Source organism: Hydra vulgaris, chromosome 04 (genome assembly GCF_038396675.1).
Source record: "Hydra vulgaris chromosome 04, alternate assembly HydraT2T_AEP".
Classification (NCBI taxonomy): Eukaryota; Metazoa; Cnidaria; class Hydrozoa; order Anthoathecata; family Hydridae; genus Hydra; species Hydra vulgaris.
Window position 1 is genome coordinate 34,773,576 of NC_088923.1, and position 12,399 is coordinate 34,785,974.

At 27.7% G+C, this 12,399-nt stretch overlaps 1 protein-coding gene across 2 annotated transcripts in view; it reads right to left on the bottom strand.

The window, feature by feature from the left end:
* The window catches only part of LOC100208928 (calmodulin-regulated spectrin-associated protein 1-B), an 82,378-nt gene that overhangs the window by 56,791 nt on the left and 13,188 nt on the right, over positions 1 to 12,399 (bottom strand). For both annotated transcript variants that reach the window (XM_065796169.1, XM_065796168.1), the window contains exons 2-4: positions 12,276 to 12,380; positions 4,781 to 4,987; positions 1,460 to 1,545 (exon numbers count right to left, since the gene is read on the bottom strand). In XM_065796169.1, the coding sequence (XP_065652241.1) occupies positions 1,460 to 1,545; positions 4,781 to 4,987; positions 12,276 to 12,380 (398 nt within the window). The remainder of the gene's footprint in view (positions 1 to 1,459; positions 1,546 to 4,780; positions 4,988 to 12,275; positions 12,381 to 12,399) is intronic.

Genomic DNA, 12,399 nt, shown 5'->3' on the forward strand with positions numbered 1-12,399 from the left:
TACCCTCTTTTTATCACTGCAGTTGAATAAGTTTTAACCTTATCAAGGGAATCCTTGGTGATTTTTCACTATTACAGTTAATGTGAACCTTTTTTCAACCTCTTTTTTTCTCTGCAGTTGAATAAGTTTTAAACCTATCAAGGGGATCCTTACTGATTTTTCACAATTACACTTAATGTGAATGTTTCTTTAACCTTTAGACTCCGCTCAATTTTATTAGGTTTGACTGCTCAGTGCACAGTAATTTTAGCTAAAGATGTAGGTATTTTAAAAATAAGATTTTGTTATATTATTGTAATGTCTGAACCTTAAAGTAACATTTTTCTGAAAGGCAGATGAGTATATTTACATACCTTATATAGATTGAAACATACCTGCCATAAAATACAGTGTTAGTCTAGAAAACTTTTTTTAAGAAATATTTTACACAACTCTTTTTTCAATAAATAGCCATTTTTTTGAAAAAAAGTCGAAAACATATATGTAGCTAATAAAATTTTTTAACATCCATAAGCATACTTAAATAGAACAACTAAAATATATACTAATAGAACTTTTATTTTTTTCACATTTTGAAAAAATTGTAGTCATAGTAACTGTAGTCATTGTTTTAGCAAAACTATGAGTAAATATTTAAGGAAGCCAACAATATATCTAGTAAATGACCGGGGCTGTGGCCGGGGCCAGGTTTGATAACACATAGCCATGACCGGGGCCAAGTTTATGATCAGGGCTGCATTAATATCAATAGATCCTATAAAAATGTTATTTTTAATTTAAATTTATGATATGAATTTATTTAAAAACAATATTTTATAGGATCTATCAATTTTAATGTAGCCCCGGGTTTATGACCGGGGCTGCATAAATATTGATAGATCCTATAAAAGTATTGTTTTTAAGTATAACTTATATCATAAATTTTAATTAAAAATAACATTTTTATAGAATCTATCAATATTAATGCAGCCCTGGTCATAAACCCAGCCCCGGTCGCGGCTATGTGTTATCAAACCTGGCCCCGGCCATAGCCCCAGTCATTTACTAGATAATATGTACAACAAGTATTAAAAAGGTACAAAAAGTTATTAAGAAGTATGCAATTTATGGAATTCTCAAAAACTATAACTAAATTTTCACAGTTTTAAAAAAAGTTTTTAAAAAAAGTATGCAAGATTGTATTTATGGAATTCTCAAAAACTATAACTAAATCTCCACAGTTTTAAAAACAGTTTTTAAAAAAATTAGCTTTTTTTGGTTATTCTTCCTTTATTTTGAGAGACAAGATGAATTTACTTAAACACCAAGATAAAATAGAGCAATAATAGTTATAAAAATAATAATAAAAAATAATAATAGTTTTAGTATTTATTTTAATTATTTTTAATATTTAGAATAATTAATAAACCTTATAAAATTAATAAAAATTTAACCTAATAGAATAACTAACAAACCTAACCTAATAGCAGATATAACATCATTAATTGTAACTAAACTGTTTGAATGCATCTTCATGATAGCATCCATGAGAGCCAAATGAGCTAACTAAAACAAGTTAAATTTTTTTCAAGCATTATAAAAATTTAACAGTTTTTGAATAAATATAATTAAATTAAAAATAAATGTTTAGTAGTTCACGGGATATCACAATTTTAATATCGATCTGGTTTCCCAAAATGATCCTCTTCTTAAAAATGTTTTTCTTAATAAAATAAGGAACATGGTGAAAATATGAAACAAAACTTTTTTGATTTTATATGAAGAAAACATGCTAAAGCAAATTAGGAAAACAACTAATTTATACAACCCAAATTTCAGGTCTAGGGTTGCCAGATTTCTTTTCTGAAAATACCGGACACTTTTCACTATTAATAAACAGAATTTATAATTTTTAAAAAATAATAAATTCTGGCTATTTTTCTAAAAATAATGAGTAAACAATCAAATGAAGAAAAACAGATATTCCATAATTTTGAAAAAACCGGACATTTACAAGTCCGGTATTTATTTTTGTTTTTTACAGGACAGACTATTGAAATAATGGACTGTCCGGTTCAAAACCGGAAGCCTGGCAATCCTATTCAGGTCCAATATTTTAAAATAACCCCCTGTAATTTTTTTTTTTTTTCGATTTTAATACTTTAGTTTAATCTAACTTGTCACAAAATTTATAACTGGAAAAACAACAGAAATATGGAGATAAAATATAAAAGATAAGCAACTTTTTCAAGAAAACTAATAATAAACATTTTTAGATACAACAAAAAAAATCCCATGGCATGGTGACTTTTTGCATGACAAAGGCAAAAAAGTTTTATTTTTCTTTAAATCTAAATAACCTCTATTGTTGGTATATATAAATTATAAAAGCTTTTGCAAATATTGTACTTTCCTGTACAAACACTAGTAAACAAATCTATTTCAGACAGATTGAGAAAGTTTGCTCTTAATATGGGTATGATTAGTTGAAAAACTTTGTATACAAAGGTTACATTGCGTGTAATGTTGCAATGTATAATGTAATATCACCTGATATAAAGCAGTAAGAAATATATCTATACACCTTCCTCACCTTTACATCATTACATTACTAATGGGTGTAAAGAAAACTGTATATAGGTATTCTAGTGATAAAGCAGGTATACTAGTGATAGCTTTGTATTAAATCTTACAATACTAAAGCATAACATTCTGCAAAAGTGACAAATAGTAATAATGCTTGATTTAATTAAATTCTGTTGTGTCTAAGTACTGTGATTGTGATTGGCCAATAAAAAATAACCTGTAGCTTTTTAAAGCAAGACATTAAAAGTTTAATGAAAGTTGGAACATCGGCTGTGTCAAACTCAATAGTGTTGCACAAGTTATAGTTTACCATTTACCATCAATGATCATAGTATATCTCAAAATCATTATCAAAAATAAATCTCATACAAATATGTGGTGAGTGGTTCTTTACTAAGTATCACACTGTGCAAGCATATGTTCTTTATTTTCTGAGTGAAAATTGATGACTTTCAATATTTCTTGTTAAGTTTTTTACCATTTTGTTGATGCATACAACCTTTTGCTTTTCTTCAGAGTGTATTTTTTTTTGAAGATTTTAGAAATGATATGTTAAAGTCTTAAAGATTTTTGTTGAACACCTGTCTTTTTACTTAGAGTGATAATATTACAAAATTCTCATCACCTTACTGTTTAATTTTTGTAAATATTTTCTATTAGCAATATTTTGTTTTCAAGGTTTGCAGAATTTCTTACCAGGAGCGATATTCAAACTGTTTTTAATTATGGCTTGTGACTTTATTGTAAATAAACAAGTCACAAGCAACAAAAAGGATCCCAAACCTCTGAGACATGTTGTGTTCAAATTAGAGAGAATAATGGAAAAAAAAATAATAATAATAATAAAGATAGTGAAAAAAGAAATCAATAGAAATAAGAACGTATTAAAAAAGCAAGACTAATAACACAAAAAAAGGAAAAAGTTAATGAGCTGAGATGAGAGATAACGAATGAATGAGATAACACAACAATTAACAATAAGAAGGATGATTGAAAATAAAAAATAAAACAAAAGGATATATTTAAATATTACGATGAGACAAAAAATGTGAATACACTTCAATAATAGCAACAAATATAAAAAGCAACAATAATAAAAATAATTAGCACCAACACCACAAAAAAAAAGCACAACAATATAAACAATAAACGCCAATATGAAAAAAATTACACAACAGCATAAACAAAACATAGAAATACACAATAATATAAAAACTACACAAAAATACACAACATAATCAATTCACAAAAGTGTATGACAATATAAACAATAAAAACATGAATTAATAAAACTTAAAAATGGTTCTTTTTGTTTTCTTTTAATAACTTACTAAAGTTTTTTACTTTTGAATTTATCATGAACATTTGTACTCTTTTAACTTTGCCATGAGTTGTTCTGTTTATTTACGGTTTTTCATCAATTTTTATTCTTTAATACTTTGATCGTTTTCACTATATTAGTTTTTCATTAGTTTTTATATATATTATTTAAAGTGTAAAAAAATAAACTTTTCTACTCAAATATATAAAACTTTATTTTGTAATATTTTTGAAAATATAAATTAAAAAGTTATATATAATACAGTACTCAACTTTTACAGCTCTTACTTATGATTTTCGTTGTGTGTGTATTGAAAGTGTATTGATTTTCGTTGTATGTGTATTGATCACAACAAGCTTTCAGCCATATAGGATAAATTTTCAAATATTTTGTAGAATGTCTTTTGCATAATACTGTTTGATAATTCTGTTACAGCATAAAGATATAACCTTTTTTTCAACAAAATCTTGTTGGCCTTTGCTTGCAGTCTTATTAAAGAGGTATTTAAACAGGAAGCTTACCCCTCTTTCCTTACCAATTGGGCTAGAGCCAATATCAAACCTTGAACCTGTTGGTTGTGAGTCAGAACTCTAACAACTGTGCCATGGAAGATTTTTATTATTTATTATTTTATTAAGAAATATACTTTTCAGAAATGTCACGAAAACCAGGTCAATTTAGGAAACAAGTTTAATACTAAAATTATGATATCTCGTGAACTGCTCACCATTTTTGACTGAAATTTTGCATGCAATATATTTTTTTATAAATAGAAACCAAGTGTCAAAATATGAAACAAAAAAAATACTCAATGAAACACATAGTTCAATGAACTGAGTGACTTGATATGAAATCACCTTTAAATAAATTCATTTTACTTAAATTTATACTTACAACATTAAATGGATGAATTTCAGCAAGATCATCCTCAGAAACAGGCTCATCATTAGAATCTATAACATATATTCCATCTTGAGATAATACTTGGAGCAAGTCCCAAAAAGATTTTGGGTTACTATTGGTTATACTTCGTACCACAACAAGATACAAAGTAGCTGATGTTAGATAATTAACAACTGTCAACTTTACTCTTAAAGTTCCCTTAAAATAAAGTTAACATAATATAAATTGTAAAAATTAAAAAGTATTAAGTTAAAAAAAAATAATACCAACTGTAACATTTAAGGATTTGAAAGGTAACTGTGCAAGCATTAACAGATATGTAAACATATTTGTTGGGTCCTGGTTTTATTTAAACCACATGTGATTGAAAAATATAAATAAAGCAAAATGATTTAATATTAAAAAAAAAAAAAACTAAACAAATAATTTTGCTTTTCCACTAATGTGATATCAATAGGAGTGTGATATCAATAGGGGTGTGATATCAATAGGGGTGTGACATTATTGGGGGGGGGGGGGTGGAATTAATAGGGGTGTGATATCAATAAGGGTGTAATATCAATAGGGGTTTGATATCAATAGGGGTGTGATATCAATAGGGGTGAATATAAGACATAAAAGTGCAATAAATATTAGGGTGGCATAAAAAGTAAATTGCTAAATGCCTAAGCATGAACCTAAATGTGTTCTATATAATAAAAAAAAACACTTGATTTAAAAATTTTTTATGTTTTATATTTAATATATATATGAGGAATGAGATATTATGTCAACATAAAAGCAAATTTCTTCTTTCAAAATTTTTAGATTTACTTTTTTACTCATCTTATTTGTTTTTTGTTTTGCTTTGATGACGGAGCACACTACACAGTAACTTTATATTTTTAACGGTTTTTTTTGTTTTTGTAAATAAAAATATACATTAATAAAGGAATGTTTATATATATATGTATATATATATATATATATATATATATATATATATATTATATATATATATATATATATATATATATATATATATATATATATATATATATATATATATATATATACATACATACATTTATTTATTATGTATATATCTTTGCATACTCAGCCTTGTGTTAACGTCATTGATGACATCATACTACAATAGAAAGATCTTGGGACTTTAATACATACTTAAACTGAGGGTTCAGGTTTGAGCAGGTATTAGCTAGGTATGAAAAACTTATTATGGCAAAACTTTTGTTTCTCTTTGTTTTTTCTTCTTTTTCTAAAAAACCTTAATTTGGATTTTCATATTTTAGGTGAACAGAATATATTAAGACAGTGCCAATCTAAAAGGCAATGATAACAAAATATATTAGTATAAATATAGTCTTAACCTTTTTCTTAATAATGCATTATTAAAAAATTATTAATTTTTTTACAATTGCATTCTTACTCCAGCATTGCCTGTTTATTGTTAACAAATGAGGCTAATAAAGTCTAATAACAATTTTTAATGACCCAATATAATAAAATAAAGTTGAAAAAAAGGTATTTGTTTATGTTTATTATGCATAATGTTTAAAGTTGTCAAGTTGCTACATTTTTATTAATATTAACTTAAAATTATCAATTTAATATTTTCATTTTTATTTATTAAAAAATTAATATTGACTAACAAATTAGTTACAGTCAACCAGGACTAGAATTTGACCAGAATCAAGCTTGATGCCTGATTAATGGGTTTGGAGATAAAAGCAACTAAATATTGACAAATTATAATTTTTGTTTTAGTTTTTTATTAGGCCAACAGTTAAAAAGAAATAATGTGCAAATTAAAAAAAAATAAAAAGGCACAGTAACAGTCACAACCAAACATTGCGATCAAATACTTTGGGGGAAGAGAGCTTTATAGAAAGAAGCTGTATAAATTTTATACAGTTAAATAACTTTTTAATAATTAATTATATAGTTAATACTAATTATATAACAATATATATCTTCCAGAAAATAAATAAAAAATTGCTTATTTTTGATAATAATTTTTATTAAAAAATTTTTTCTTTTATATAAAGACTTCTATTAATGATCAATAAATACTTTCTCAAAACTTTGTTAAAGGTGACAATGCCAATTTTTCCACTGTGGTCTTCATACATTATGCAAGCGGAATGACAACTATGTGATCTTTTATTTCTTATTAATTAAGAAAGAAGAAAATGATAAGTTGTTAACTAGAATTTCTATAAAATATTTTTGATAAAAAGTTTTTAAGATATAGGGCGGACATGGTTGATATAGGGTGAACACTGAAAAATCCGGTCAACTTTAAATTGAGATTACTCTATAACTACATATGTTTTTTCTTGCTTATCATGCAATGCCTAATTTCTTTTATTTTTTAATTAAACGTAACTTCCGTATCTTTGATTATGTTGATAATCTTTTGTTTACAAATCAATGACTTGCAAGATGTTTTGGAAACAAATTGAGGTGTAAAAAAAGTTTTTTTACAAAAATCCATCAACTTCATATTGCTTGATTGCTAATCGTAGTAATGTCCCAAAATCTACACTCATAAATATTATAAATAAGACTACTCAAAGCTTCGAAAGAAAATCTGGACGGAAGAAAACTTTCCATAAATCCAAAAAGGTCAATTCTCAGTTCAATAGCAAGAAATCCGAACTAGTCATAGCAAAACTTAAAAAAGTCAAGACTTTGCTTTCTTATACCAAAAAAGTACTTGAAAATGCTGAAATTAAAGTATTCCATAAGAAAAATACACCTAAGAGAAGCTTAAATAGTGAAAGTAAAGGAACTCGGCGCGCAAAGAAGTTGCTTAAAATAATGGATGATAAAAGTATGTGCATAATTAAAGACAACGAAACATATTGCAAGGCGGATTTGTTACAACTTCCTAGTCAACAATTATACAATTAGAACAAAGACAACCCTGTCAATGATTAATATAAATATATTCAACAACAAAAACTTGCATCCATGTTCCTTGTGTGGCAAGCAATTTGTAGCTGTGGTATGCAGTCCTCTTGTTTTGTCACTAAGAAGACCTTGACTGCCAATACCTACATCAATTAATGTCTCCAAAAAGACCTTTGCCATTTATGAAAAAACACAAATACCAATGTCTCTTCTGACAAGATCTTTCTGCTTCTCACTATTTTAAAAAAGCTATACAATGGTGCAAAGATAATAATGTAAGAAATTGTTCATAAAAATGCAAATCCTCCAAATCGTTCTGAAGAGCGCAAGATTGAAGATTTTAGGGCAATAGTTAAAGGCGTTATTTGTAAGACAGGTGGGATAACAAAAAATAAAACTTCCAGAAAAAGTGGATTAATGGCACCAAAAAGGTGAAAAAAGAAAAAATATGCAAAATGATGGCATCAACCCGCTATATATCTCTTGCCAAACAGCAAGTTTGGCAAGAGATAGAAATGTTTTATAAAATAAAATGTTGACATAAAAGTTTTATGTCAACATTTTATTTTAGTCAGCATGCTGTTTTAATTTTTGCCTTTGTGCTTTAGCCTCTTTTTTTACTTAATTTAATGCAGTTTTAATAATTATGGATGTTGAATTATGATAAAGATGTAACTAAATATTTGGATTTGACTGTTTGCACCCAAATTTAGTATCAGGTTCGATTTTGATGCTAATTCTGAGAAATTTTTAATGTTATTTAAGGCTTTTCATCTTCCTCAATTTTCAATTGAATACTGTCAACTTGTTAGCAATTACACTTGAGTTTGATCTGGAAATTGCCATGATGATTGATACAAATTTATAAAAAATTTTCATGAATAATTATTTTAAGTGCAAATAATTTGCAAAATATTACAAACAACAAATCAAAGAAATCTCAACTATCTTTTTTTTATGTCACTATATAAAATTCTCTCAAAATTTATTTTTCCTTTTATTTTTTACTGAGTTCATTTAAAAATAATAAACATTTATAATACAGTAGATAAAACATTCAAAACTTTTTATTAATTGTCTACACAAAACAGACATCCAAGTTCTGATTTAAACTGAATGTAATAAGTGAATCTTTTAAATAAAGGCTTTATGTCTAACTGTCTCTAATCTAAGAAAAAAAAAAACTTTAATCATTTTTTTTTTTTTTACAATATTCAAACTTTACTGTTTAACTAAATTAAAATTTTATCTTTAACAAAAACTTTTTATCAAAAACATTTTTTATAAAAAATTAGGCCGACAATAATTCTTCCGACTTCTTGAGAAGAACATGATTTTATACTGAATTTATATTCTCATTAGAAGGTTAAAGAGCCTTAATTGTTCCCAGAAATCTAAAACATTCTGTTTGAGTGCATATTTAATGTGTATGAATTGATCATTAGCGCTTAATCATTAGCCCATATATATATATATATATATATATATATATATATATATATATATATATATATATATATATATATATATATATATATATATATATATATATATATATATATATATACATATATTTATATATATATATATATATAAATATATATATATATATATATATAATATATATATATATAAATATATATAAATATATATATATATATATATATATATATATATATATATATATATATATATATATATATATATATATATATATATATATATATATATATATTTATATAAAAGTGCTGCATTTTTTCAATTTAGAGAAATAACTATGTAACTGTTTAGAGACAAAGTTCTTCAAGTTTTATTCATCACAAAGTTCATTATTTGTACACGAAAATTAATAAATTAATCAAAAGTATTAAAAAAAAGTTGATTTCCTTCTGGACAAAACAAGTGCAACTCGACAAAATGTTGACCAAGCTGTATTTCGCTATCAATATTTCGTGGCGATTCCTTTGTTGTCGATCACAGCCTTGCATCTTCGAGGCATCGATTCGATCAGGTGATCAATGAAACTTTTTGGAATCGCTGCCCAGGCCTTTTGGATTTGTTCAAACAGTTGATCCTTATTACGAACACCTTCACGATTAATTCTGCGGTTGACGATCTCCCACAGGTTCTCGATAGGGTTGAGATCCGGAGATTGAGGTGGCCAATCCATCACCGATAGGTGGTTGTCTTGAAACCACTGCTTGACTACTTTTGCAGTGTGTTTCGGATCATTGTCTTCCTGAAAAACCCATTTTATTGGCATATTCCATTCAGCATGAGGTAACATAACATCTTTCCGGATATTTTTATACATAAAGCGGTCCATTATTCCATCGTTTTGATGTATTGGACCTAGACCGTTAGCAGAAAAACACCAGACCATTACATTGCCTCCACCATGCTTCACAGTCTTATGGCAGTAACGTAAATCGAGGCGTTTTTCGGCTGGTCGACGTACATGGCAAATGCCATTGCTCCCAATGATGTTGAACTTCGATTCATCACTGAACAGGACAGTTCGCCATTTCTGCATATTCCAGTCAATATGAGATGTAGCAAACAGGAGTCTTTTCTTCTGGTTTTTTAGTGAAATCAGCGGTTTCTTTGCAGGGCGTCAAGAAAACAATCGGACTTCAACAGCACGTCATCTGATTGTTCGGTTCAATACAGGCAGCTCTAATTGCTTTTGTATCTTAACTGATGATATCCAGGGATCTTTCTTGACGGATCTGACGATCATAGAATCCTCTCTAGAAGTGGTGGAACGCGGTCTTCCACCTTTGTTATCTGCTGCCAACTTCCCCGTAGAACGATATTTGGAACATAGTCTTGATACGGTCCATTTTTTCATGCGATATTTATCACAAATACTTTTTTGTGACATTCCACTTACATAATTGCCAATAATTTTCTTTCTTAGTTCCAATCCAAGACTGTCGGGAGCCATTTTTGCACTTGATGTCATAAAAATAATAAAAATAAATAATCACGCTTCTCAAGGCTTACCGTGTAACATTTACCTTGTGATGATACAATAATGCTCTGTGGAACACAACGTCTTGGTTGGATGCGGACTGTATAGATGTAATGAAACACTTGTTGTATTTCACTTCTTGTATTGATGTTTTTCGATAAAACACTTTGATAAAACTCACTTCAATAAACTGTCTTGATAATACTGACTGATTGACTTCCATATACTGACTGAATTACATGTCGATTTACATGCCTCTTATATAGTAAAATGAACCTGTGTGAACCTGTTCTGGAAGATTCTAGATGCTTCTTTTTGATGCTTCTGGATACTTCTGGATGCTACTGGATGCTTCTGCATGCTTCTTCTGGAAACTTCTGGAAGCTTCTGCATGCTTCTGGAAACTTCTGGGTACCTCCTTTAATTATTAAAAAACTTCCGTGATGTTGACATGGACCAGACTTAAGAAAATAAAACAAACCAAAAAAGTTGCACTTGTTTTGTCCGCTGCAAAATGGCACTTGTCAACGAAATTCTGCCTGTGTGCTGTCACCTGTCAGCTGATTGCTCATGACATGGCATGCTATGACTCCAGACTCCTGAACTGTTTGCTGTGGTAGTATAGTTTGTTTTATTTTTAAGACATGTAAAATTAGGAACACTTTTTAGCATTGTTCGATGTTGCTTGCAAATGTTTTGTATAATATTGTGTGTGTATATATATATATATATATATATATATATATATATATATATATATATATATATATATATATATATATATATATATATATATATATATATATATATATATATAACTTAAATTGCTTGTGTAGATGAGCACTAAAATAGTCTGTTGCCAGCGGCTTCAGTAGATATTTCGACTGACAAATACCCTGACTCATAGTAGAGTGCTGCTACATCAATTGAGAGTTTGGGATGGGGCAGCAATTCTTTCTTTCATTATTCTTAGTTTATGTCTTTTTTTTCTAAAAACGCAATATGCTATAAAGATAAGCGAAACTAGTGAGCAAATGCTTATATAAATCAGCTATAGAAGATAATACTAAGTAGCCTTCCAGACTGAAATGGCCCCTCAGCCTTGCAAAGGTAAATGAAAAAAAACAGAAATAATTATTTTTTTAAACGTTTAAAAATACAGTTGACACTTCAAAAAAAAAATTTATTGAAACTTTAAGAAAAAATACAGTTCAAACAATTTGATTAAATTTTAGAATTAACTGTTTAAATACTATTAGCATAACAACATTTATTCAAGATTTTATATTTTATTATCATATTCATATAAATATAGTCAAATTCAAATCCTGGTCACACTTTACTTAAAAAAAACTAATGTTTTGAGTACTAGCTACAAAACTCTCCATATCCTCAAACAAAATCTAGTTACAGTTAGTAACTATATTTTTACTGAATTTGTCGCCCTATTGGCAGGGGGCTACTAGAATCAAGGCTGCTGTGCTAAGGGACATGGTGAAGATTCTTCTTGAAGCGAACACTCTACCAACTACCAGTAGTAAATCTATTCTTCTGACCCTCCTAAACTAATCCTAACATTTTACTTAAAAATTATACCGATTCTGTGACTTCAATAGGATTTGTTACATCTGGAATTATACCACAGCTAACCTCATCTCCAAGATGACAAACAAACCATAACAAGGATGCACAAAACTTTGCCTAAAAATAAATAAAAAGT